General features: G+C 39.9%; 1 protein-coding gene across 2 annotated transcripts in view; it reads right to left on the bottom strand.

The window, feature by feature from the left end:
* The window catches only part of pde8a (phosphodiesterase 8A), a 90,649-nt gene extending 63,110 nt beyond the window's left edge, over positions 1–27,539 (bottom strand). Inside the window, exon 1 of one of the 2 annotated variants that reach the window (XM_057829194.1) lies at positions 26,120–27,539. In XM_057829194.1, the coding sequence (XP_057685177.1) occupies positions 26,120–26,272 (153 nt within the window). In that variant the 5' untranslated portion in view covers positions 26,273–27,539. Of the gene's footprint in view, positions 1–3,593; positions 3,760–26,119 lie in introns of those variants that run through there. The other variant, XM_057829232.1, reaches the window with a different exon arrangement.
* Between the last annotated feature and the right edge of the window lie 311 nt (positions 27,540–27,850).

Genomic DNA, 27,850 nt, shown 5'->3' with positions numbered 1-27,850 from the left:
CGATCATATACATTTTGGCAATGCATTAAGAAAAAAATGAATGTATATATTTGTCCGAGTTTTATTCAACATACAGCACATAAGTACTGTATTTGTTTATTATGACAATAAGTCCTCAAGATGGCATTTACATTATTAACATTCTTTCTGTGAGAAGGATCCATGGATAGAAAGACTTGTGACTTTGTATATTGTGACTAAATATTGCCATCTAGTGTATTTGTTGAGCTTTCAGTAAATGATACTGTGGCCATCCCAAATGCATGATGGGTAGTGGAACCATGACTGTACGTCGTGCTAACAATTGATATATCTTCTCTGCGTTGGGAAATAACAAGTGTTAAGACAAAGATCAACTGTCACCTTGCTTCCCCACATTGCTTCCCATGATATTTCTAATCATAGGGAGAGGGACTGCAAGGCTTTAGCCAATTAAAAAAAGGCTCCAAAGGCTGCCAAAGTTCACTGTACTCATTTTGCGCTGCTTTTTATCTCTCTATATAGGTAAAACGGCGTTATTACAGATTGAGCGCGACAATGAGTGAGAGGGTCATGCAGCGCATACATTAATTGCGTTAAATATTTTAACGTGACACATTTTTTAATAAATTAATTGCCACCGTTATCGGGATAAATTTGATAACCCTACCTTAAGCCTAAACTAAAGACTCTGGATGAGTGTAACATATTATGTCTGTAACGTTAAATACAATTAGAAAACGATTTAATTAAAATATATACTGTATATATATTTTAAAAAGGCATGGCTGATATTTTTTTGCCGATTCCGATACTTTGAAAATGACGTGATCGAACCCGATCGATCGGGACATCTCTAATTATCATACTTTACACTTATTCAGCATGTTTTTCTCTATTGTATTGTGCCTTTCAAGATGACATATCTGTTCTATGTGTTGAATTTTATCAAGTAAATTTTCCCCAAAAATGCCACTTATACTCCGGTGCGACTTATATATGTTTTTTTCCTCTTCGTTGGGCATTTTATGGCTGGTGCGAATTATACTCAGGTGCGACTTATAAATAAATAAATAATATATATGAAAATGCGGGTACATAAATAAAGACCATGCATTGTAAAAATAAATAAATTAATAAATAAATAAAACTTCCTATTAGTCATGCTAGCTAAAGATTTTGAGTAGACTTAAGACATGTTATTTTGAGCATTCCAAACCCATTTTATCATGTTAAGGGTTTCCGCTAGGATTTTTTTGAAGCTGTGGTGGTGGGCTGCATCAGAATCGGACAGCCTCAACATGTCGTGCCACGGCGATATTGCTTCATGGAATGACAAATGAGATTTTTTCCCAAGGAGACATAACAAAGATCTATTTGAAATACAACTCCAGTACATCTACGTAAAATGCATAGCTGATTACTGCTACCGTACAATACCCCTGCGTAAAAATACAACTTTTTTCTCGTAGCAATAGTACGACTTACAGCTCATAGTCCTTTTTTTTTTGGGCCTAATACGTACTACATTACCACAACAATAATAGTCCTTCTGTTAACGGACCCTCATCCATTGACAACTTAAATCTTTTCTAAATACCTCAAAATACACATCTGAAATTACAAGCAGCGACATCAGCAACGAACAAATGCCATGCTAGGACGCGACGAATCGGGTCAAACACACACCATACAGAAATTAAACGTTATGTCAATGTTCAGGTCGTTTTAATAGGCTTAAACCAGAATCCCATTCATTAATTTGAAATACCTTTCTGTGGAATTTTCTCCCGATTTCCAACTCCGAGCTAACGAAGTCGGGCACAAGCTTGCAACAGGAGAACTAATGTGATCTTCAAAATAAAGCGTCTAAACAACAATTTATATTTGTGGCTCTATTTTGGGCATGCCTCTCGGCACAAATTAATTCAAACTTGCCACGCTGCTTAGGACAGCCGTCCACCACTCACTTTCTCCGAAAAGTTGGATCCAAAATACACAATGAATTGGTTGCCGCTAAACCCTTCACACTAGGCTGCTGCTAGTTTGAAACAGCCTTTAAAAAAAGCCATCTCATTTATTTTGGTGTGGCGGTGCGCCACAATCTTATATACTGTATGTATGGGAAACCCAGATGTTAAGATATGATTAACTTGATTAAATCAGCCGAATTAACCTACATGACAAAATTTGTGGGCAATACCTACATTTCTGGGTAAACAGAAAGTGAAATGATATGTTGTGTAAACTTAACATTGCTTTCGAGAAAGCGCACTAGCAACTGGACAGTTAGTGACGTTGTTTAGCTCAGGTGTCTCTGTGGCCTTCGCTACTTCGGTGGCTATCTGGGTTTGATTCCCGCTTGGAGAAACTCCAGTTTATTTACAATGTTAAGTTCAAACTACTTTGTACTTAACTGAAGTCTTGTTTACTTTCTTTACGTTTAGTTTTAACCATTAACTTATTTTTTTTGTTTTTAGTTTTCCATCACAACTAGAAAATTCAAGTGAAATTGGTTCACTTGAAATTTTAAGTTCGCTCAACAATTTTTCTCCAAATTCATGCATTTTTTACAGCATTTGTAGGTTAAATTTCTTTTTTTTTTGCATGGAAAGTTGATTTAATGCCAAAGAAATGTAATTCATGTCATTTTGAAAGTGGAAAAACAAAGTCTTAACAGGCTAAGCAGGGCTTAGCACCAAGATAAGGATACATTTTGGAAATGAAATTAACATAAATAAAATGAATTAAGTAAAGTGGAAATGATGCCTTCTATATATGACCCACCACAGAGAAGAGTTGTCAACAAACCTGCCAAGAAGTACAGTAAATAAAATGAGGCTTCAAAATGGTTAAAAATCAAGCCCTTTTCTCAAATTTCTTAAAACGTAAACCTATACAGTAGATGCTACTTGTCTTTCTTACTACAATTACAAAAATACTGTCACTGAGCGCCATTTTGGCCCAAAAAAAGGGAAAATTAAATGTTGAAAGACAGTTTTAATTCTACTGTATAGCTCCAAAACTGAATTCTTAAGAAACGAATCTCCTAATTACTTTCATAGGCAGTTGAACGTAATTCTGAGGATTCACCAGCAGCGGATGTGTAGTCAGCTGAACAGTAAACAGATGCACAAGAACCAGAGCACTTTCTCCAATGTTCACCTTCAAGATATTTCTGTCCTTATCCAGATTACTGTGAAATCCCCATAAGACCTGGACAATCCTAAGCCATGCAGGCCTCGGTCAGGTGCAGCCCCTTACTAAAACCTCTTCTTCTCTATCAGACCCCAGCATCATTGCCAGAGTAAAGTTTTATGTACAACTTCCCATTACATTTTCGTCTCTCCCAACACAAGAAAAGCAAATTTTGGGTTCCTTTTCTCTCAAAACTACTTAAAATTCACTGCATTTTTGCAAAAATTGTATTTTCTCCACATCTAGCTGTAGGTCAGCGTCAGAAACATGAGCGGCATGGCGCTCAGCGGTCGCCTTCCTCGCATTCTAGGTAAGGTCAAAGGTCAATAAAGCAAAAGGAAAAGATAAAGAAGCTTGGCAAAGTCAAAGTGGGACGCCGGCCAGTCCACTGACACAAGACTTTACTGTAATCTTACCAGGAACCTTTCCATTGCAGCAGGCTCCTCCTCCTCCTCCTCCTGTCCAGCATGTCATCAAGACTGCCAGCGTACAAAAGAGAATTCTTCAATAAAGTTATGTTGCCAGAACCATAACCAACTGTCTTTATTGCCTCCGCTGGCACTGCAGCCTGAGGAGAGGATTAGAATTAACAATACGCCCACTTCAGCCCCGCCGGCCACGCTCCACGTGCAACTTGACGGGGCTCCACCTCTCCAACTTGCTTGTTTTTTGACAACATCTGAGAAGGGCTATGAGAGAAAAAGCATTATGTAATCTCTGGACTTCCTCCCCCCCGTCTTGTTCACCTGCTAAAACAGGGCCACTGATGTCACCGTTGCATGAGAGATCAGTGAGTGACATGAGCCGCGGTGCCGGCTGGGATCTTGGCATACAAACCTCACTTGACATACTCACACACGCAGACACATACTGCGTCAGTCAAGTGACGGGGGAAAAGCTCTGCGAATGCACATTGATAGAAATCAGTCCGTTATGTGTCCATTATATTAACTATGATCAACCGTTTTAACACCTAAAACATGTACTTAGCTCATAAATAAAGCTGTCCCTGAACCGAAATAAGGCCCTACCATGTCATTTTCAGAGGATTGTAATTGGGTCAAAAAGATTGGTTATTAAAAATTCTTTCATCTATTTTTAAAAAATAACAAAGCATCAAAAATATTCCAGAGTTTTTAAGATTTTTTTGGTTTGTTACTGTTGAAATAACGGGATTTTCCAATATTATATTTCTCATACATCTTTATCAAGAAACAAGACAAACCAATCTGTTTAAAAATGTATTATGTGCTGCACAACTGATTTTTTGTTGCACTAACCAATTCCCATTATTATATAGCTATCATGTTATGATGGGCATCTAATGATCGCTACCAGCCTCTCCCAGTTGAAATGGATTGGATGCCTATTTCCTTCAATGGCAGCCAATAATTTCAAATATAATTGAACCATCAATTTTTATGGGTTTTCCCAGTAATAGTTGGTCATTGGGCCCACAAAGCTAAGAGAATGAACAATGACAGCCTTTACAACACTGTCTTGCCTGGGAGTGTCAAACAGGAAATGAACAGCGGTCTCCCACACCAAAGTCCGGTGTTTGTGTGAGGCGTCCACATCCCTGACCCGCCCCCGCCCACCGGTCCCCACACCGACACTCTCACTGCACAATGACATCATTCGATTGCCTACTATCCTACGGTGAGGATTAGTTTGGCTGAAAGATGATACCCTTTCTTCTCCACTATTTAGATCAGATCATTGTAATCACAAACCATTTATTAAGATGTACTGTATTTCTATTACTATAGATACCTTTACTAGTCCTGTTCACTTACACGCAGTGACGTACCTTTCTGCTTTGTGCCTATTCAAATGAAGAAAGGCTGTGAAAATGAAGTCGAGTCCTCGGGAATTTTTCCATTGCAAATTTGCTTCAGATCAGCAGCCAATTTTCTTAATGAATTGTCCATTGGATTCATGACTATAAAACAAAATCTAAACGTGCGGGGCTTTGAAAGTCTTGCCAAGGGAAGCGTCATCCAACATAGCGTGCTGTGCTGTACAAAGCTTTCCTCAGCGCTTGGGAGCTACATGAACTGTTTGTGTGAAGGCATTCAGCAGGGACCTTGAATTTTGTGTTTCCAGCAGTGTTTGAGATTTCGAAAAAAAATTGGCCTAAATGCTTTGTTCTGTTTTGAAGTTATGACCTCTTTGCCTGTGTTGACTGCATTTAAGAAGAGAGTTATGACATTTTTTTTCCACTGGTGCACTTGAGTATACACGCAGTGAAATCTACAAGGCAACAATGGAAGCATGGTAGAATGGGGTCATAGGTTAGGACTGCTTTGCCCATGCAGAGACTGGCCACAAAAATAAATTCCAAGTTCACACAACGTGATCAAACTTTATGATGGCTTAAAACCACTTGAAGCTAATAAAAATAATATAAAGAATATGCAACCCTATAGAGACATCGTGTCCTGAGGTCAAGCAAGTCAATTTGAAATACCCCAAATTATCGCTCACCCAAAACCTTTGCAAAGAGAAATAAATGATTCAAAACTCTTCTTGAACATAGGCGACATTAGGTTGAGGTCATTGCTGTCAAAGGAGGCTAAACCGTTTACCAAATCCAAATGTTTACATACTAGCTCCGCCCACACTGTGATGTTTACATGTCGTCTTCAGTAAAAAAGAGCTATTACTTTAAGAAGCCATATTGTTGTTGTCAGATCACATTTAATATTTGAATCAAAGTAATTTATGTACTCCTACTTTTCAGTCTCTAATTTCTTCATAGTGCAAAAACACCATTGGAGGCACGCAATTATGTAACTAATTAAAATATAAAAGCCCACCAAGATCGTGCAAACGTGGCTTTAACTTAACCAATGTGCTGCACATGCTCTCCTCATGTGAAGACCGAAAACACACTTAAGGCACCAACAGAGACACTGACATTGTGACACAATGCACGAGTGATGAATCTCAGATGAAGCGGTCCTTTGAAACAACAGAGATGGCGTGTTCTGTACATGATGTACTTTTCAAAACCACTCAACAACTTTGAGCCATCTTAGTAAAGCTCACATGACATCACTGTACTATTTGCAGAGTCCATGAAAAGGAAAAAAAAAAAAACAACAGATTTTAGTGTAACAGTAATTTGATGTGATTCCATCAAGGCCTCAACTACAGTGGATAACAATGAGGGAAATATACAAATATTTTTTGGTAACATTTTGTACAGTTGAGTGGGTTTTTATTTTAAAAGGAACCTCACACTGAAAGACTTGTAGGCTCCAATAAGCCACAAGTGTTCTCTTTTACTAAAATATGTTATTAGAAAAACGCATAAAATATTGCCATTTATTTAAAAATCTATAATATTTAGGGAAGTGTTTTTCAACCAGTGGAGTTGCAGTAGGAAGGAAGGAGTAGGTAGAAGGTTCTTGGTCGCGTGCAGTTGAGCGAGGTATTGCTCGTGTCACTTTCAAGGACGGCTTGGATTTCTCGGCATCAGCCACCTTGCTGTCCGCAACAATTTAGACTCCGGCACGCAACAATGTGGACCCCGGCACGTCATCTGTACATCATTTGATTCAACTCATCAAGTGTCGATATACACAAAAGTGTCTTTTCCATTTTATCCATATGTGACGACCGTCACTGTTTCATTCCAAAATATTGTCGAGGACAGCAAGGTGGCTGATAGCGAGAAATCCAAGCAGCTGTTGAACGCGACACGAGCAATACCTCGCTCACCTGCATGCAACCAAGAACCAGTTCCTTGTGATGCACACAGAGGTCGTAAATCCAGAAAGTCCTACACTGTGGCAGAGACATTAATACTTCCTGCCCGCAAAACATGATGCCTGCCAGGCTTTGTGTTTATCTAAGCAGGCTCAATTTTCACACTGAGTAAGTATAAATATTGAGAAAATATTTTATAATTAAATCTACTGTACAGAAATTCATTTTGAAACATTTTTGTCTATGGTGTGCCGAAAAATATTTTCAAATGTAAAAACGTGCCGTGACTCAGAAAAGGTTGAAAAACACTGATTTAGTGCACGTTTCGACCTACGGAGGGCACCATGTTTCAAGTGCGCAATGGACGCTCGGGGTGATGACGTAGATTGTCACTCTCATTAGACGAATACTACCAAGTTACTGCAATTCCTTCCACAAGGCGAGACGTCCAACACATGCACACTGAGTACTTACTATTTGTGTTTTTATTGAGTCTTTTATTACCTTTTCATTGCCTCAAAATACTTTTTGCATGTTTCCCCCTCTCATACTTTTAAGCGTTGTGTTTTCTAGTTGTAGCTTTAAACCAGATTGTTAATCTGTTGACCACATTAGTCACGTATTTGATATTACTACATTTTCAGTATTTTGTTAAGGCATCTTTAGTATGTTCTGTCCGTATGCGTCCAAAGAAAACAAGCTGAAAGCACATGGTAGTACTTTGGGTGTCAAATTCGCCTCTTGTAGGACATTTTGCTGGTGTAGCACATTTTGGCAAAATACCTTTTTTTTTCCTATTCTCGTCTCAGCTCATCCCGTCTCTCCTGTTCACTTTGCTTTTTCTGCTCGTTTTGTGAAATATCGACAGTGCTGTCATACTCATTAATGTTGCTACCGGATTCAAATTGAAAGGGTTGAACAGATGACATGTTTATGTCGCTAGAGTCATACTCTGGAAGCCCGGCAGCGTAACCATGTGATGTCAACGCCCTGGGACGTCAACAACAATGGTGACCAATTAGTTAAACAAATTTTACAAATTGTATAAAAACGAAAACATCAAGAGGGGTTTCAATATCAAATGATTTTTAACTCATAGTAACATTCATCTTTTAAGCGCTAAAAGTATAACTGTGGATCCTTTAACAACATCCTAAAGGTCACTGAAATCACTTGACACTAACAAAAGTAAAAATATTGTTGAGAAATTTTGTCAAAATCTAATCAAAATTAGCTGTTCCTTTTGAATTGCCATTCAACATAATTAAACAGACCTGGGCATAAATTAGCTTTTATTAAAAAAAAAAAGAAATGTTTTATTTGTTGTTACTTTTGAAAGTTTCAAGAGATTTCAGTGGCCATTGTGGGGTTTTCTTTCATTAACAGAGAGATACCAAGAAATACATTATGACTACAAAATGGGAATAATACCGTAATTTCCCGAATATAACGCGCACTTTTTCTCCCCAAAATCAAGGTGCGCATTATAAACGGGTACCTGGATGTAGACAGAATATATATATATTACATATATACAGTATATAAACCGATTTTTTATTATTGACACGGCCACGTTGTGTTGAAGAAACGTATGCGGCGACCCGTTGCCGACCATTACTGTACGTGACGTCACCATTTGGTTTTGGTAATACTTCACTCTGATCGGCCGAATGATCTCGTCTGTGTTAAATTCTGCTTTTTTCCACTCTTCATTAAGCACAGAATTTAGTTTCTTGAACTCATTTGAATCTACGTTTATTGCAGCTTCGCAACTCGGACCATAACAAACGTAAGCGCACACACTTCCTGTGTCCGTCAACTATACAAGTTCCTCGGGCAACAAAGCCAAATAACAATAGTTCCTATTGTTACTGTCGTGTTGACAGCGATGAGCGCTCACGGATTTCCGACTTACGTTCTCACTTTCATTTTACCGTATCAATCCATGGAAGAAACATTTATTCATCATGATGAAACGAGCAAGTTATACAACAGCCTTTAAAAGAAAAGTCACATCTGTTTTGTTTTCTCCTAGATTCTGGTAAGTTGGAGAAGTTGTCAAATCACATTAGTACCGTAAATATTGTCAGTTTATGGTAATGTTTTGAACTATGCTTGTGCTGTGTTTCACCAGTCAGTAAAATGACATTTGTGTATCAGTACACGAGCTCTGTTTTCTTGTATTCTTCTATTTATTGGTGCTAAAATTAGGGTGCGCATTATAAACGGGTACAATAATTTCCCCTAGATTTTACAAGTAAATTTGGGGTGCGCATTATACACGGGTGCGACTTATATTCGGAAAATTACGGTAATAACCATGCAACGTCACTGCCCTGCGACGTCAACAACAATGGCGACCTACTAGTTAAACACATTTTACAAATTGTATAAAAACGAAAACATCAAGAGGGGTTTCATTATCAAATTATTTTAACTCATAATAAAGTTGATCTTTTAAGAAGTACAAGCAGGGGTGAAAGTGCCTAGAATTTCTTGCCGGAAAGGGGGGGGGGGGGGGGGGGTGGACCCTCCTAAAACCACCGAAATGCTAAAACTGCTTTTGGCACAGTTACAAATATAACACACAATAAAACAACAGGTTTCACAGTGGTTTGCACGTTCCCCTCACAATTCTGAGATCAACAAGTGTTCAATCACGGGCTCCAACCTTCCAGTGTGGGGTTTGCATGTTCTCACCACGCCTGCGTTGGTTTTCTCCTGGTGTGCGTGACAGCAGGGCTAAACTAAACAGGAAAAAAGGGCAAGCTGGAAATAGCTAAATTAAACTGAAAACATAACGAAATTATACGTTCGGTTTGGGCCAGGGTTCTCGCTAACTTTTTAAAATAAATATATATTTATATAGGTATACTAAAACGACGTATGAATGTTAACTAAGGAATACTTATCAAATAAATAATTTGGAAAAAAGAGAAGGCGCTGTATGCTCATTGCAGAGCCAGAGCATGCCACGCGCCCTCTTTTTAATATTCACCTCTGCAAGACGGCAAAACCGCGTCTCTTTATTAATATTTAGCCAACTTTTCCAGCGTTATTTCGTTGTGTAAATGTATTTATAATGATCATAAAAATATTTAGTCTATTTCAACATTAAGAAAAGTTGCGTTTTTTCTCTGCTAACTGAGAATTCGTTACAAAAGACAGGTGTTTATGCATAGGCATTGTCACCAAATGTAATCACACAAAATGCAACCAGTCCGTTTTTCCAAGCAGCAAGCAGTGCTTTGTCCATGTCTGACTGGCGCATCCCTTCCCTTCCCTCTCCTTCTCCTCCTCACAAATAATACATAGAATTTTGAGGTTTTTATCGGGCTCGGGCCTACAAATAAAATATAACATTTGGTATTTTTCCGGGGCTCAGGCCTACAAATAAAACATAACATTTGGGGGGTTTTTTTCGGGCTTGGGCCTGCAAATCCGGTTAATTGAATGGGCTCGGGCCGGGCTACAATACCCGCGGACCCGGGTCGGGTCGGGCTGGATTTTTCAGCCCCGATCTTACCTCTTGATGACCTTAAATTGGTTGCAGTTACATGTCGGGAACGCTCCCTCCGGAACAAAAACGATTTGACCAACATTGTGACAACCAATGCTGACCAAAAATGACGTAATGTCCAGGTTATAAAATTGCGCCAGCAGCCCTCCACGCACAGAGAGCGCCAGTAGGCAACACGGGACAAGTCTGTGAAAGCGTCCAACCTGCTTCATTCTCGAGACATCTTTTCATGTGAAAGCAATGACGAGAGTAGATCCCGCGTCACCTGATACGGGAATTTCCCTGGATATATGTGTGAAAAGGGCTACAGGCAACGTGACTTGTCAGTTTGAGATGTTGGGAAGAACTATGTAGAATAAATGAATAACAAAAATCAGTGAAAACGGACTACCTAAACAAGCTCTTTATCTCTTTATTAGGCTTGTTGTTAACACTTGTGGATGTACATCTGACGTTAGTAGATTGTTCTTATTGGTGATGCGTGTGTGGCAGTGTGGCAGTTTTTTTTTTTAATGGGTTTTGACAGTTGCCGTCATATTTTTGGGATTTCAAAGCACCGAATGCCGGATCGGCGTTCCGCCAAGAAATACGATGGTGGAACGCCGATCCGGTGCGTTCCGGCTCACTTTGACCCCTGAGTACAAGTCTTTCTATCTGTAGATCCCTTTGACTAATTCCCTGCTATTCAGGGCAATACGCGCCCAATATATTTGAACTTGGAATTTTGGCAGTAAATAATCATGTTTCAGCGCAATTGACGGTGATAGAGGCCCAATCCATTTTGAGCCCTCCCAGTCACAATGGATTGGACATCTATCGCTGTCAATGCAAATAAGTTAACGTTGTCTATCAACTAGAGCAACCTTAGGGATTCCTATGTAAAAATATTTAATGACAAAAAACACATTTGGTACTGAATAATTTAATATTCTTTCATTTAAAGCCTAAATTCTTGCTTCAAACTGCAAATACACTTCAAAACAAAATATGACAACCTCACAATATAGTGAGTGGCTCAGATTTAACTCTGTTGGACTTTGGCCAAGAAAAAAAAAAAAGTTAATTTACTAGCATTAAAAAAAAAAAATTTTTAAGGTTGACCAGGTTTGAGTATGCCGGTCAATAGCAAATCTAAGGTTTAGTAGCCCCTCTCTAAAGAAAATGAATTAATTGATGCCGTCTCTGTTATGGATGTTTAGGTACAAGAAATTCAACATGGAAACAAAAGTTTGACAAATCTGAAATTGGCCTTTTGAATTTGGCTGCAACTTTCAGTTCAAGGCTGCACAATGGCTCTTTATGTGGAATAAATTGGTATTCAGAAAATGCTATTCTCACAGTATAAAAAATACAACAGTGGAATGTCGCCAAGTTGGTCTTCTTTAAACAGAACTAACAGCACAGTAAACATGTAGACCTTTGTTGTGTAACATTTCCTAATCGAGCAAAACTATCACATGCTGAACTTATGACACAAACATATTCTTCTCAAGGGAGAGCACTGACTATGGCCTTCTTTGTAAAAGGCTATTTTAATACACTGGGAGGTTGCTTTTGCTTCGGCAACACATCATAAGAGAACATACTCGGAACGATGAGGCCCTCTCTCTACAAGAATTGTGTAGTTGTGCCTTGAGATATGGGTCTAAGGTGTGTGTAATTAGCAGTAAGATAGTGGGTCCTTGTTTTAGACGTTGGTTTGCCAGAGCCAACTTTTATATTCAACTCATGTGCCACAGGTGATAAATGAGAAAACCACTAGCTGGCCGGTGAACAGGAAGGGAGGATGGGGTCAAACTGTAGTTGACGATAATGTTTAAAATAAAACACAATGAGCCACTAAAGTAATACCTCAAGTAATAGTTTGACATGATGGAAAGGGTTCTTTCTTGTTCTCATTGGTGGAGAAGCAGATTTCACATTTCAGAATGGATTTAGGCTACATGGTTCAAGTGACCCAATTCCACATTTTCCCTCCCATGTGGCGCACTTTGCATATGCGTCATGGAAGTGTAAAAAAAGAAAAAAATATATATCAAGGAATGGGATACATTTAGATCCTAATCAGCACTGCCAAACTGCCAACGTGACTGCAGGGGCACATGCAATATGCAGATGTGATTGATTCAAGCTCATTCACCCTTTATAAAGCTCGTGACGATTTTTGGTAATTAAAAACAACAAAAAACTTTACTTCATAAAAACCTGGCGTTCACATATGAGGACATCACATTTTAGGTCATGTTGGACAGACTTTAAATGTTAATGTTGTGGCTTTCGTGACCTAAAATGTGATGTCCACATATGTGGACGTCACTTCTATGTTATGAATTGTGAATATAGTATATTGTGTATATTATGAATCTATATTATGAATCTTCTAACTTTTCCACCTATCTCCCTCACAAGAACATCATCTCACTGTGAGTACTGAGACAAACCGAAAGTGCACTTTTTTTTTTTTTTTTGCTGTTAAAGTGAAACGGTCACTAAGTTTATGACCTCAACGTTCAGGAGCATCGACTCAGGCCTGCAAGTTTGTTTTTTGTTTTTTTGGGTGGGAAGTTTCTTTTCTTTCTGTACATTTTTTTGATTACGTGTCTTTATATATGAGTGAATGACAAGTTCCAAGTATTTCTGTTGTGTGAGTTAAAACAAAATACACATTTTTAAGTTAATGAAAGACTGAAACCTTGTTATTATTATTTCTTAGTAGGGTAAATATACTATAAATTCTACTAAGTGGAGGCACCAAACCATTTAAGTTGTTTTTCCATATTTTTTATATTTTAGAAACCGCACCAATTACATTAAAAAATTTGAACCCAGAGCCCGTCCAGCGTGTCACATGGGTAGGGGCTACATTAATTGGTCATGAATAAATATGTCATATATTTTTATGAATCAAATCTTTAAATGATTAAAGGGAACCTTGGACTTAAAGACTTGTAGGCTCTAATAAGCTACAATTGTTGTCTTTTACTAAAATACGTTATTAGAAACACATAAAATATTGCCATTGATTCAAAAATCTATAATATTTAGTACATGTTTTGACCTACGTAGGGTGCTATATTTTTATACCTGCAAAGGACGATTGGGGTGATGACGTAGATTGTCACTGTCACTCGACCAATACTACCGGGTTACTGCAATTCCTTCTATGCGGCGAGACGTCCAACACATGCGCTCATCAGTTAAAAGCGGCGAGTACTTATTATTTGTTTTTTTATTGAGTCTTTTATTACACTTTCACTGCCTCAAAATACTTTTTGCATGCGTTTCCCTCTCATTCTTTTAAGCATTGTGTTTTCTTTTGGTATCTTTAAAGCATACTGTTGATCTGTTGACCACATTAGTCAAGTAGCATATTTAAACCACACTTATTTGATATTACTACGTTTAAGTATTTTGTTAAGGCATCTTTACTATGTTCTGTCTGTATGCATCTAAACAAAACAAGCTGAAAGCGCTTTTACTTTGGGTGTCAAATTCGCCGGTGTAGCACATTTTGGCAAAATACCTTTTTTTTTCCTATTCTCGTCTTGTCTCATCCCGTCCTTCCTGTTCATTTTGCTTATGCTGCTCGTTTTGTGAAATGTCGACAGTGCCGTCATGCTCATTAATGTTACGATTGGGTTCAAATTGAAAGAGTTTAACAGATGACATTTTTATGTTGCTAGAGTCCTACTCTGGAAGCCCGACAGCGTAACCATGTGACGTCACCGCCCTGCAACGTCAACAACAATGGCGACCTACTAGTTAAACAAATTTTACAAATTGTATAAAAACGAAAACATCAAGAGCGGTTTCAATATCAAATTATTTTACCTCATAATAACGTTTATCTTTTAAGCACTAAAAGGCTTTCTATCTGTGGATACCTTTATTAACAACCTAAAGGTCACTGAAATGACTTGAAACTTACAGAGGTAACAATATTGTTAAGAATATTAATCAAACAAAATTAGCTGTTCGTTTTGAAATGACATTCAACATAATTAAACAGACCTGGGCATAAATTGTTGATCTATTGACCACATTAGTCACGTAGCATATTTAAACCACCCTTATTTGATATTACTACATTTAAGTATTTTCTTAAGGCTTATTTAGTATGTTCTGTCTGTATGCATCTGAACAAAACAAGTTGAAAGTGCATGGTAGTACTTGGGTGTCAAATTCGCCTCTTGTAGCACGTTTCGCCAGTGTAGCACATTTTTCCAGAACACCATTTTTCCCCCCACTCTTGTCTCCTCTCATCCCGTCTTTCCTGTTCATTTTTGCTCGTTCTGTAAAACATCAACAGTGCTGTCATGCCCATTAATGTTCCTCACAGGTTCAAATTGAAAGGGTAGAACAGATGACATGTTTATGTCGCTAGAGTCATACTCTGGAAGCCCAGCAGCGTAACCATGTGATGTCAACGCCCTTGACAACAAAAGATGTCCATTTACCTTAAACTGGTTGCAAATCCTCACATTTCAATCCATTTTGAGTAGGAGGGTTGGCAGGGATCATTCACTACTCCCTCTCTCAATCAAAATGGATTGGATGTATTGTGCCATCAGTGGCAAGCAATGAGGTAAACAAGTGCCCTATACAGGGTTAAATAAGGTACTGATTTTTAATTTTGAAAAATCTGACTCATAATATTTGGTTAAGTAATCTGGAGATAGGGCAACCCGGCTGGAAAAGTCAAGGCCGGACAAATGGTGGCATGTTTGGCCAATGCTCGCGTCTGTCTGTTTGCCTCTGAAAAATGCCCACTATCACAGGACCTTGTACTTGAAGCCTTATCATTCTCAGAGCAGCCCAGATGGCACCGTACCCTTGACAAAGCCTCACGTCACACTTCCAAAGCACTATTGAATGTTTCTCACACTACGGACGCCCGCGCGCCGTCTCCCGGTCGCCCGTGCCCCGAACACACAGCGCGCATTTGTTTGACTGTGTTTTTGTAAGAGGCGAAACTTCACTGTGGCTACGACCAGCTGCGTGTGGTTGGAGAGGATAATTATCATCCTAACAGGGATGAATGTGCGCGCAATCCTCACAACCATAATGACACAAGCCAAGGAACACATGCACATTGGGACGAGGAGAAAAAAACAACATTGAAAATGTTGCACTAGGACAACTGATTATTTCACAGTTTACAATATTTCCTGAATTGGGTTTTTATGGTCAGGCAGTCCGAGTTCCACAGGAGAGGTACTGTACTCTGCCAGAATCCTAGGTAACCATTAGAACCAGGAGTTATTTTAGCATTGCCAAAATTACCTCCCTTGTCTCTTCACTAGAATACAACCAAAAACCATAAAAACAGCTCTCGAGGCTCAAGTATTAACTGAGTGCTATTTCTCAAAGTTCCTTGCTGTGGTGGGAATGAATGAAATAAAAATACAAATGTACTGAAGATATCTGTACTTGACATGAGTATTTATTTTTCCTGACATTTTACTCTTACTCCTTTCATTTAAAAACAGATACAGTATTTTGTACGCTTTACTTTGTCCAAAAGGAAATTTTTGTTCATGTCAAGATTATTTGATTCTGAATGATTTTGGAGACATTTAATATAAAAAAATAAAAATAAAAGAAATAAAAAAGTACAGCAGTAAAGTGATACACAAGAGAGCATACGTCTTAGAGTGTGATTTAGGAGTGGGAACCTCTTGGTACCTCACGATACGATAAGATTTGCGATACAAAGCTCACGATAACGATCTAACGATACAACAATTATAGATACATTGGTCAGGAAATTATAGGACATTCTACAAACAACTAATAAAAAGAAAAACAAGCTTCTGCTGTGAATTGGAATTAGTTTATCACTAGTAGACGTCCAATCCATTTGAACTTCAAATGGATTGAAAGTCCATGGCCATTAATGGCAGCCAATGCCAGGCAATGAGGTAATTTTGGGCCATTTAAGGTCATTTACCTGTTGATTTTCAGTTACTTCCTGTTGATTTTGCTGTACTTTATGGGTCACTTCCTGTTTATTTTGAGTTACAGAACAGGAAGTGACCTGGTAATGACCCAAAGGAACCGCAATTGACCTGTAAGTGCCCTGAAAATCAGACAGAATGACTGTGAAGCCTCTGGTTTCGAATGAATGAACATTCCTAGTCTAAATGGATTGGGCGTCGAGCACCATCAATGCAGCCTTAGTGTTAACTGAAACACGATTATGGTGGAAGATTTTGGTAGCAACTTGTTTGTTCCTTTTTATTTTTCTAGATATTGACACCTTTTTAAAACGATATCTCGATTCTTGGCAGGAGCATATCGATAATCTTTTGGGATACAAAATATCACGATATATCACCATTTCGATTTTTTGTCACACCCCTAGTGTGATTATTATATTTTTACAGACTGAAGGCTTGTCAAGTAGCCACTCAGGTTGTTGTTGCTCTTGTGGATGTAACTTTGAAGTCCTTCTTCATTATTCATGAACCGATCGTCTTGAAACTACGTACCTTTTTACCATGGACCAGCATCTATTGATCCACGGAGCCCGATTTTTTATTTGTTTTTTGTCATCGGGGCTGTTTAATTAATTGCGGACTCATTGGTGCCCGGTTTTCCTCTAGGTTACTTGTTATCGAATAGAGAGCATGCGCACACAGCAAATGGACTTATGGTGCCTGTGTTGCCTGTAGGTTACGAGTTAGCTGGAAGAGGACATGCTCGCCATAAGCGGATTTTCAGGGGGGCCAGGGGGGTGAGGCCCTGGTGGCCGAAAAGTGTCATTGATTGCAATTGACTTTCCTATACAGTATATGATTTTAAAATTAAGACTTTTCTGGTAAAATATTGTCTATAAAAGTTGTAAGGCAATTAAACAAAAATGAATGAAACGACCCCCAAAAAATTTTTTTTATAATGGGTCAAAATTATTTTTCGAACAGATCATGTGACTCGCACCTCAGACGGTCATTTGCTTTGCTTAGCCAAAACCACCCGAGGACCGAAGCAATGATTGAAATTGTGGACCATTAAACGCTAGAGACCACCGTAAAAATGGTGAGCGGAGTTTCAATTTGCCCCACTAAAGACGCTAATTGTACAACTGAGCGACCACCGGTGTCTTGCCAATGTAGTTACCCCCCTCAAAAATTGTGTGCCCTGGCCGCGGGAGCGCACACGCACACACACATTAGTTATGAGTTATGTCAACTTAAACAATTAATTGAAGCCAGAAGAGAACCACAGTTATATATTTTGGACATGGACGTTTATTAAACTGGAGAAACTCCATACAGGACCTGAATTACAGTAATAACAGTTATAGGTCATCCTATGAGTAAAACAGTGAAACATTGCCTTTCTTACATTCAGTACTTTCAGTACGTATGTTACGTTATACGACAGAAAAAAAGAAAAAAACAAATATGGGTGGGCCATGTTTTAAAACCTTGCAGGTAACTACATCACTAAAACACAAAAATCAGTGCAGCGCTCCGACCAGGGGATTTTTTGACTGGGGTAACTACATTGGCACGACACTGGTGGGCGTACCTTATTCAATGGATGACGATCTTGGCGAAAAGTATAGCCTAAGCAGCCTGATTTGGAATTTCCCTAAAGAATGTTGGAAAAGAAAAAGACATCCATTTTCAACTTATTATTATAAATATTCTTGTATGTTAATTTTTTTGCTGACACTGCATTTCTGGGTCATCAACATAATGTGCCCCCCCTGCCCCAAAAGTCAAACTCTGCCTATGATGCTCGCACAGCCTTCATCCTGTAGTGTGATGGGACACACTCGTGCTTTTTTGGACTATAAACCACATTTTTCTCTCCCTTTGCTGCTTATTTGCGGATTTTGAAAGGCAAACGAGCATCACGCTTACTTGCTTAAAGGCAAAGGTTTCTTTTATTCATTTAACTTAAAAGCCCACAGCATCATATCCATTTGAAAAATAATAAAAAGGATGTCCATAGCATGCTAAAATGATGCTTCCGCTAGCTGAGCTAACCAAATGTGATGAGGATTTTATTGTAGAAGGAGGCTCAGGACCTGTATACATGGTGACGGCGAGACACCAAGAAGCAACAACTGTGTTGCTTCTTGCAACGCAAGACGCAAACTTTTGATTCCGGCCTCCAAAGCGGAATGAATCGATTGCGAATGGAACGATGTCACTCCGTGCTACAAAATCAAAACAGCAAACATGGCGGAACTTCGGCTTTAATTTACTCTCATTTTATAATATATTGTATTTAAATATATTTAATGTTTGCATTTTTGTGCCTTTTGAAGCAAAAGAAAAAAACGGGTATATGTCTTCCAAGCTGAGGAAGTTTTTTGTCAAGAAAGTGCATCATTGGCTGTCGCCTAGTAAAACTGCAATGCCCCCTAGAGCCTGGCATGAATACTACATCGTTTTCACACAGAATTGCGACATCGTTCAAATGGAAACGGAACCATGTAAATGCAAACATGAAATATGCCGTATTCTCGGATCGTCACTATGTAAACAGCCCCTCAGTCTGCTTCTTGGGGCCATTACAAAAGAATAGTTTAACACTAACCATCAGTAGTTAGACAGGTTTCAAGAGTACAAATACGTATCTACAGTGTGCTTGCATAAAGCTGCTACTGTATTAGAGCTGGACTGATTACTTGTATTTAGCCAACCACTAATTGTGCAAGTTCTCCCACTTGAAAATATTAGAGAGGCTTGTAATTGTCAACATGGGTAAACCTCAACCATTAAAGACAGAATGTGGAGAAAAAAGAAAAAAAAAAGAAAATCACATTGTTTTGTTTTGAAAGAATTTATTTGCAAATCATGGTGGAAAAAATAGGTATTTAGTCAATACCAACAGTTCTCAATATTTTGTTATGTACCCTTTGTTGGCAATAACTGAGGCCAAACGTTTTCTGTAACTGTTCAGAAGCTTTTTCACACACTGTTGCTGGTATTTTGGCCCATTCCTCCATGCAGATCTCCTCTAGAGCAGTGATGTTTTGGGGCTGTCGTTGGGCAACACGGACTTTCAACTCCCTCCACAGATTTTATATGGGTTTGAAGAGACTGGCTAGGCCACTCCAGGACCTTGGAATGCTTCTTAGGAAACCACTCCTTTGTTGCCCTGGCTGTGTGTTTGGGATCATTGTCATGCTGAAAGACCCAGCCACGTCTCATCTTCACTGCCCTTGCTGATGGAAGGAGATTTTCACTCAAAATCTCTCGATACATGGCGACATTCATTCTTTCCTTTACACAGATCAGTCGTCCTGGTCCCTTTGCAGAAAAACAGCCCCAAAGCATGATGTTTCCAACCCCATGCTTCACAGTGGGTATGGTGTTCTTCGGATGCAATTCAGTATTCTTTTTCCTCCAAACACGAGAACCTGTCTTCCTACCAAAAAGTTCTATTTTGGTTTCATCTGACCATAACACATTCTCCCAGTCCTCTTCTGGATCATCCAAATGCTGTCTAGCGCTGGGGTCCCAAACCTTTTTTGCACCACGGACCGGTGTTATTTGGGTCTTTTTTTCCACGGACCGGTGTTCTGACAAATTTTGCAATCCATCAAAATTGCAACGGTGCAGTTCTGCGCATGCGCGTAACGTTAAACATAGCTGCAAAATGCGCAAATGCAGCGATTCCAAAGTAAACACTACAAACTTTCTTGAAAGAAAGGAATATTAACTTACGTTTGATCATGGAAGGACTTGTAGAAAAGTTCTCCTCAGATACATCCTGCCATGTAAGCTGCACGCAACAACTTCACACCGCTCTCGCCATTAACGACTTCGCCTTGTCGTTAAACATTAATTAAGAAGCCCGCTTCACAAAGATACGATGTCGGAAATTGTAGCAAGGTTTTCGATGCTCTTGTAGCGATGTCAGGATATTCCAGAATGACTTTAATCCAGAACCTCGGTAGAGTTGTTGTCTCAAATGTACGTTTAATAAGGTCGCCGTCAGTTGCGTTCTCTACAACTTGATCTTACTGTTGCACAGACATGCTCGAATCACTCGGTTTATTCACAAACGGGTCACGAATCCACTCCTTCGCAGTTCGTGGGTCTTCAAGGTTGTAGGCTCGTCAGGTGCCCTTTTCGCCGTAAAAATATCTCCAAAGACGTCTGTTTTCCAGTCATCTTCGCTCATGTGGGGGCTAATTATTTCCGGGAACAAATGTGCTGCGCCCGCGGCCTAGCAATACGTTATTATGGAGGACAAGCGCACATAGATATATTATATACACAAACAAGATGTACTGTTAGCAGTCCAATCAATGGATTTCTATTACGACATTCTAATCTATCCCGTAGTATTATATCTAGAGTAGACAGGGATATTGGTGTGTTCAGCAGGGGCACAGGGTTAATTCTGCCAGAATGCGGTCGTTATTAAATTATTATTTCTGTGCGGCCCGGTAGCAAATGCGCCACGGACCGGTACCGGTCCGCGGCCCGGCAGATGGGGACCCCTGCTCTAGCGAACCGCAGACGGCCCTGGACGTGTACTTTCTTCAGCAGGGGGACACGTCCGGCAGTGCAGGACTTGAGTCCCTGGTGGCGCATTGTGTTACTGATAGTAGCCTTTGTTACTGTGGTCACAGCTCTCTGTAGATCATTCACTAGGTCCCACCGTGTGGTTCTGGGATTTTTGCTCACCCTTCTTGTTATCATTTTGACGCCACGGGGTGAGATCTTGCATGGAGCCCCAGATCGAGGGAGATTATCAGTGGTCTTGTATGTCTCCCATTTTCTGATAATTGCTCCCACAGTTGATTTCTTTATACCAAGTGTTTTACCTATTGCAGATTCAGTCTTCCCAGCCTGGTGCAGGTCTACAATTTTGTCTCTGGTGTCCTTCGACAGCTCTTTGGTCTTGGCCATAGTGGAGTTTGGAGTGTGACTGACTAACATTGTGGACAGGTGTCTTTTATACAGATAATGAGTTAAAACAGGTGCTATTAATACAGGTAACGAGTGGAGCCTCGTTAGATCTCGTTAGAAGAAGACCTCTTTGACAGCCAGAAATCTTGCTTGTTTGTAGGTGACCAAATACTTATTTTCCACTCTAATTTGGAAATAAATTCTTTAAAAACCAAACAATGTGATTTTCTGTTTTTTTCCCCACATTCTGTCTCTCATGGTTGAGGTTTACCCATGTTGACAATTACAGGCCTCTCTAATCTTTTCAAGTAGGAGAACTTGCACAATTGGTGGTTGACTAAATACTTATTTGCCCCACTGTAACGACGAAGAAGCCGACGAAAGCGAGGGGAAAGGCACCAAAAAAAAAAAAAAAGGAGAAAATGTCAAAAGTGTGGGAGCTTTTCAAGCTGGAGACCAAGGCGAACACGGTTTCATGTATTCACTGTAGGACAGCACTCGCATTACACTACCCCCGCCCGGCCCCGGTTGGAACCCGTGACCGACGACCGCCCCCGAAACCCGGGCTGGGCGCCACCACCTAGCCCCCGCTCCACCGAATGCACAAGAGCGGAGGAGCGATACTCGGGACATGGTAAAATTAAGTTAACATCGCACTAGAAAATTAGATTAACGTTACTGTACCTTGCTAACATAACATTAGCCCTGTATAAGGCTAGGTTTCTATTATTTATGACCGTCTTACTAACATGTCTTTCATACGGGCTTTATTTAATCTGTAAAACACAGCACTGTAGAGTGATAAAGGTGTAAAATAAAAACATAATAACACTAACTGTCAATTTTAACGTGGGAGTCGTTGATGGATAAAACACCAAGTAGCACTGGTGCCTAATGTGCTCCAATACAGCAGGTATCATACATTTATTTTGAACACTGCAAAAACTCTAAATCTTATCAGGGCAACTTAATTTAAACTTAAACTTAAAACTTTAACTAGAACCTAAAAATAGCTTGACACAAATGGAAATACGTGGGAAAAACACCTAGCTTTTAAGTGATGTGTGTTATCCAGCAAAATCACATTTTTAGGTAAAGAAATACGATTTTATTTGATAGGATATTAAGTTTTTTGAGTAAAAGCAGTGAATTTTTTTCCCCAATCACATCCGAGATGCAATTGTTGGCTATTTTCAACAATGTACATCTAAAATAAAGACATTCATTGTCAAAAATGGTTTAATATCAGATGAAATGTCTTTTTTTTTCATATGTATATTTATAATGCCTCTTTACCTTTTTTAAAAAAAAATCTGTTTTATGAAATCTTCAGTAAAATACTCGATTACTAAAATATCCGATAGCTGCAGCCCTATATCGTATGCTAGCTACATTTATCAAGCACTTTCAGTTTACAGTAGAAGGAGGCATCATCTCTTGATAGATAAGGAGTCAAGATGGAGTATTTTTTTTCTTCTCTGTAAATGCAGCGACCCGATTTTCAAAATTAAGTGCTTTTTTGGTTTCAGACTGGTTGTGACACTGGATGGCCTGATGGCTGTCTACATCTCATCTAATTTGCCAGTTAAGATTGACCCCCCCAGACCCCACCACCACCATAAAAAATTTTTTTTAGCAAATTTGGAGGTAATAAGAAGGTTAAAATTTAAATATTTGGGTATAAAAGGATGAGGAATGCTTGACACTTATTTCTTAAATGTGGCATGAATTAAAAATATCTCAGGTTGCCAATTCATTTCCTGTCCAGCATAAAGTTGCTCAATCAACTAATTGTTTCAGCTCTACTTCCTATCATCACCTATTGGGATTTGGTGCTGCTGTTAAAAAAAAATCTGTGGGTATGACACTTGTGCGTTGGTAGTTAAAAGGGGCTTCAAAAGAGTGGCATGCACACGATTTTTCAACACAACCAATAGCTATTATTGATTTCCTCTCCGCAGTATACACAAATCAAAAGTAACACCAACACATGACCTCCATCTAACATAGAAAGTGCGCTTTTCTCCACATTAAACGCCAATTGAACTCCGCCAGCCACTGCGATGATCTACAGAGGACGTTAAAGATGACACCTTATAGATTCGGGATTAAGCATTTCCATCTGAAGGAGATTTGTGCGCCATTAGTCTAACTAAATCAGGGAACTAATTCAATCAAAGGCACAGTGGGCGTCCTGACGTGGGGGCATCTGTCAGGACATCGTCTCACTGCATCCAGTAGTGACATTTAGTCACAAAATTCAGCTTGACACAAGCCCTCAAATGGAGTGGAGTCTGCCAAACAAAATGTACATATGCAGGCACATAGGCGCACTATTTGCAAGATCATTGTGTTAGAGACTCAGTACAGTCATTTTCTGCCCCCCCCTCAATTTAAAGGATTAAATGCACATCTTGTGTAGACTATAAGACAAAATATAGCTGTAGCAGTGGCAAAACTGATTTGTAAATGTTACTTAAAACCCCTAAAACCGCTTTTTCACTCATCTCGGCCCACTGCGCAGCAAACACGCCAACGTACATGTGTGAGCTCTTACACAACATGTAAATGAGGATGAAATTGATCATCCCGTTGATGGGAAAGCACATCTCTTTTCGAGGCGTCCAAGCAGCACATCTCATTATGCCACTCTTACTGTAATTATTCGTGGTCCGATAGACAAATGGGACTGCTAGAATTTGTGATGATGCAACATACTCAGAACACACTTGATGCTGGCATCAGCCCTCAAGTCAAATATGGACATTTTTGTGAAGAAGTTCGGTGCCTCCTTAAATTCAATGAGTCTAACACGAGGCAGTGGGAAGGTGAAGTAGAGGCCAAATCTGTTGAGTGAAAACTTTGACACAGATTCCAACTCAACAAAGAGTTTTGTTTTATGAACAATGCACAAGTGAACAGAACCTTCTGATTCTTATCAAACTGGAATAAATAAATCTAAAATCGACCCCAAAAGGTAATGTTTGAAATTAACCAATTCACTTCCATTGAAGGCAATAGACATTCAACCTGATTTGACTGTGAATGAGCACTGTCTGCCCTCCCAGTTGAAATGGAGTAAATGTCAACCACCGGGGTCCTCAATTAGCTGACTGCGGTCCACAACCGGACCATGGCACACCTCTCTTCGGACCCACGGACGAACAAGAAAAAACAACAACCTTTTTTTCAACATACATCATTTGTATGAATCGCCGACCTAACACTCTGCACTACTATTCTATCGCTAAATCTAGTTTCATTTTTAGTCAAATATCTTCCATGTTCTGACTTCTATGGTCATTGCTATGACAATACTCTGCTCTGATTGGCCGAGAGAGCCTGCGTGGATGCGCCAATATGCTGAGAGAGTGTGCATGGATGCGCTGATTGGCTGAGAGAGCCTGCATGCCACTAGGTAGCTGAACGGACCGCAGCAGTGTCAGCAACCTTAAACACGAGTTGCACCCGGCACTTTGCAATTTGTTTGTACATGTTGTCGTGTACTTTGTTTTTCATTCAAGAACGTGAGTCATACTGTGCGCAAACGTGATTTATTTATTTCCCCGTGTTACCCCGGCACTCTCACTGCATGCGGGAAACGTTCGAGATCACAACGTTCACTAATACCACACATGCCACCAGTAGAAGACCGGAATGTAACAAAATGGCATGCTCAAAGTTGACCAAGAGAAGAAAAGTGAACAACGAGAATCGCTGTTTCAATGAGGAATGGAATGACAAATATGCGTCCATTTTACCAACTGCGAGTACCAAACCTATGTGCTTAATCTACTGAAAGATAATTGCTCTGATAAAAAGTGAAAATGTGAAGCGCCTTTATTGTTAAAGAGCACAGCTCTTTTCAAGAGAAGTTTCCTCCTAAATCAGAATTGAGAAGGCAAGAAATGAACAGGTTGAGGCATCCATATCAAGAGTCAAACAAGGTTATTGTTATAACAAATTGCAACGGACTGCTCACTCAGAGAGTCGTGGGTGTTGGCCAAACATAAGAAGCCGTTCTCTGATGGAGAAATAATATAAGAGTATGACTGAAGTGATGACAGCAATGTTCAAAGGGAAAGAAAAGGAGGAAATGACAACAAAAATCAAATCACACTCTCAGATTTATCAACCACAAGACTCACTGAAGTACTGGCTGATGCCATTTCTCTTCTTGAGCAGTGTTTTACAGTTAATTACTGCCAATAATTCTTATGTTTGCACCTTAATGACAGAGCTTGTCATTTACAGTATGTTCTGCACAAGTGAACACATATTGTACTACTTGCACATGTTTTCTTTTTTGTCAAGCAGTGTTTTTACAAAATGTGCTGTCAATATTTATTGTTTGCGCCTTAATGACAGATCTAGTCGATTATTTAGTGTACATGTGTAAACATTGTACTTGCATTTTTTAAATTATTTTTTTTGTATTTTTATTTTGTCAAAAAAGGTTTTGTTAATTTATTTTTATTTAATCAGAATGTACATTGTATTTTTGTTTGGTCAAAAGAAAACTACCACCTTCGACCTAAATGGACCCATGCTTGTATGAAAAAAATAATTGTGAACCTTCAAGATTTGTATTTGAGGACCTTTGGTCTATTGCCATTAATGGTATCCATTGAGTAAACTTTGCTGGGTTTGACTACGCACTGGATGAGCCCGCACTTTGAGAACCACTGACCTAGATCATCTTAAAGACGTACAGAGAGCGAGTTCACCGATTTGAAATAAAGCGTGCAATCGTCAAACCAAAATGACCTTTGGCCTTTGTTGCAATGTCAAACAAACATTTAGAAAACACGAGTGCGGGTTCCCTCACCTTGCAGCTCAGAGGTTTGAGGGGTAGTCCCGAGACAGGATTTCCTTGATGCTGAGTGGTGTTCGTCTGCTGGGGCGAGTGGGAATCCTCAGACTCTTTTCCACTGTGGTAGACCACCCTATCAGAGATATGAATACTTGAAGCACAGCCCATGCTTCAGTCCACTTCAGCCTTCTTTTCTCTCTCCTTTTTGTGTGTGCAAGTGCTTTACTTTGAGGGCCACCAGAGTGTCATTTGCTCACTTTTTGTTTTTGGTGACACAAAATGTCCAGTCTCTCTTTAAATATATAAATAGTTATATGTCATCTGGGCCACAACACAGACAGTTTTGCAATTCCTCTAAAAAGAGGCATGAATAATCACTTTTCTCCTCTCAGCCCCCTCCAGGAGATGAGGAAGCCGATTTCCTCCCTCTTGTTGTTCACATGAACTTAATTGGTGGTCTAGTATCAAAGCAGGAGTCCTCGTATGGCGGCTGGGAAAAAGTTAGGTCAGAGTTCAGCAGGCCTTGTTAGATTCCTCAAGGCTCCTCTGGTCGGTCGTACCACATCACCATTTTTCATGTTGCTTTTTTGTGCTCAACTTCAGTCATCAAGTAGGCCTGAGCACACATTCACACACACAAACACGCGCGCGCGCACCCCCCAAACACACACATTCAAACACACATATAGTGCAGCCTCATGCAACAGTTTTATCCATTTCTGCTCTGCAATCTTGCCTTAGTAGTCGTCATTATCCACGCTGGCGCCATCCAAAAAATACGAATTAAAGGTTGATCGTGAGGAATCTGCTGGCCCACTTCAGCTGAGGGCGGCCCGGGTACGCGTTGTCACCACGTTTTGTTCCAACCCTGAGCCGACAATCATCCTCCTCCTCATCCTCAACAGGCTGCAATATTCACACTGCACGGCATTCATGTGGACACTTGTGTCAAAGCATTCCCAGTGGAACCCAACGCGACTCCCCATGTATCAGCTCCGGAATGGAATTGACCAGTGGAGGACGCGGAGGGGACAGCCGGCGTTCAGGCATCCGCTACCCGCTTTAGGATGAACACAACCCGGGCGCAGTGTCGCCAGACTCCTCGGTGTTCTCTCATTCCGCTGGCGGTGGCGTTGGAGGAAAAAAGGAGGATGTATCTAGAAGCTGTCAAATTGTAAAAATGACGAACATACCACCGTCTGGATAGTGCTCCCCCGCCCCCTCACAAAATAAGGCAGTATTATTAGGCAAGTTTTCGGTGCGGGATGATTAAAGGGGACGAGCGAGAATGAAGCCGCCACATCGAGCTCGTTTTTAGGCTTGTCTTTTCCCTGCCTTGCCTGGCGTTTGCCCTTCCATTTCTTCGCCGCTGCTTGACAGCGGCACATCCAATAAAAGCACCCGCAAGGATTGACCTACAGCCTTTACTGACGTTAATGCAAATGAGGTGCGCGCAGCTAATGGGCGCCGCGTTCTTGCAGCTGGTGGGTGGTCCTCCACGCGGCGTGGGAACTTTGAATGCACCAACAAGGACTGATGCACTTCGCCACAGATTTTTTAAAAAAAATATTCTTGACATCTAAATTAAAGTGGATACGACAGAATAAAAAAGTCTTAAATAGCATTATTATTTGAATTAGAATTGCGTTTAGCCAGATGCGTCACGTCCCATTAGGCAAACCAGGCAATTGCCTAGGGCCCCCAGCCAGCAGGGGCCCCTAGAGGGCCAACAGATTTAGCACACGC

The sequence above is a fragment of the Corythoichthys intestinalis genome, chromosome 1 (genome assembly GCF_030265065.1).
Source record: "Corythoichthys intestinalis isolate RoL2023-P3 chromosome 1, ASM3026506v1, whole genome shotgun sequence".
Taxonomy (NCBI): domain Eukaryota; kingdom Metazoa; phylum Chordata; class Actinopteri; order Syngnathiformes; family Syngnathidae; genus Corythoichthys; species Corythoichthys intestinalis.
Note: the sequence above shows the minus strand (reverse complement) of the source record. Positions and strands in the feature narration are given on the sequence as shown.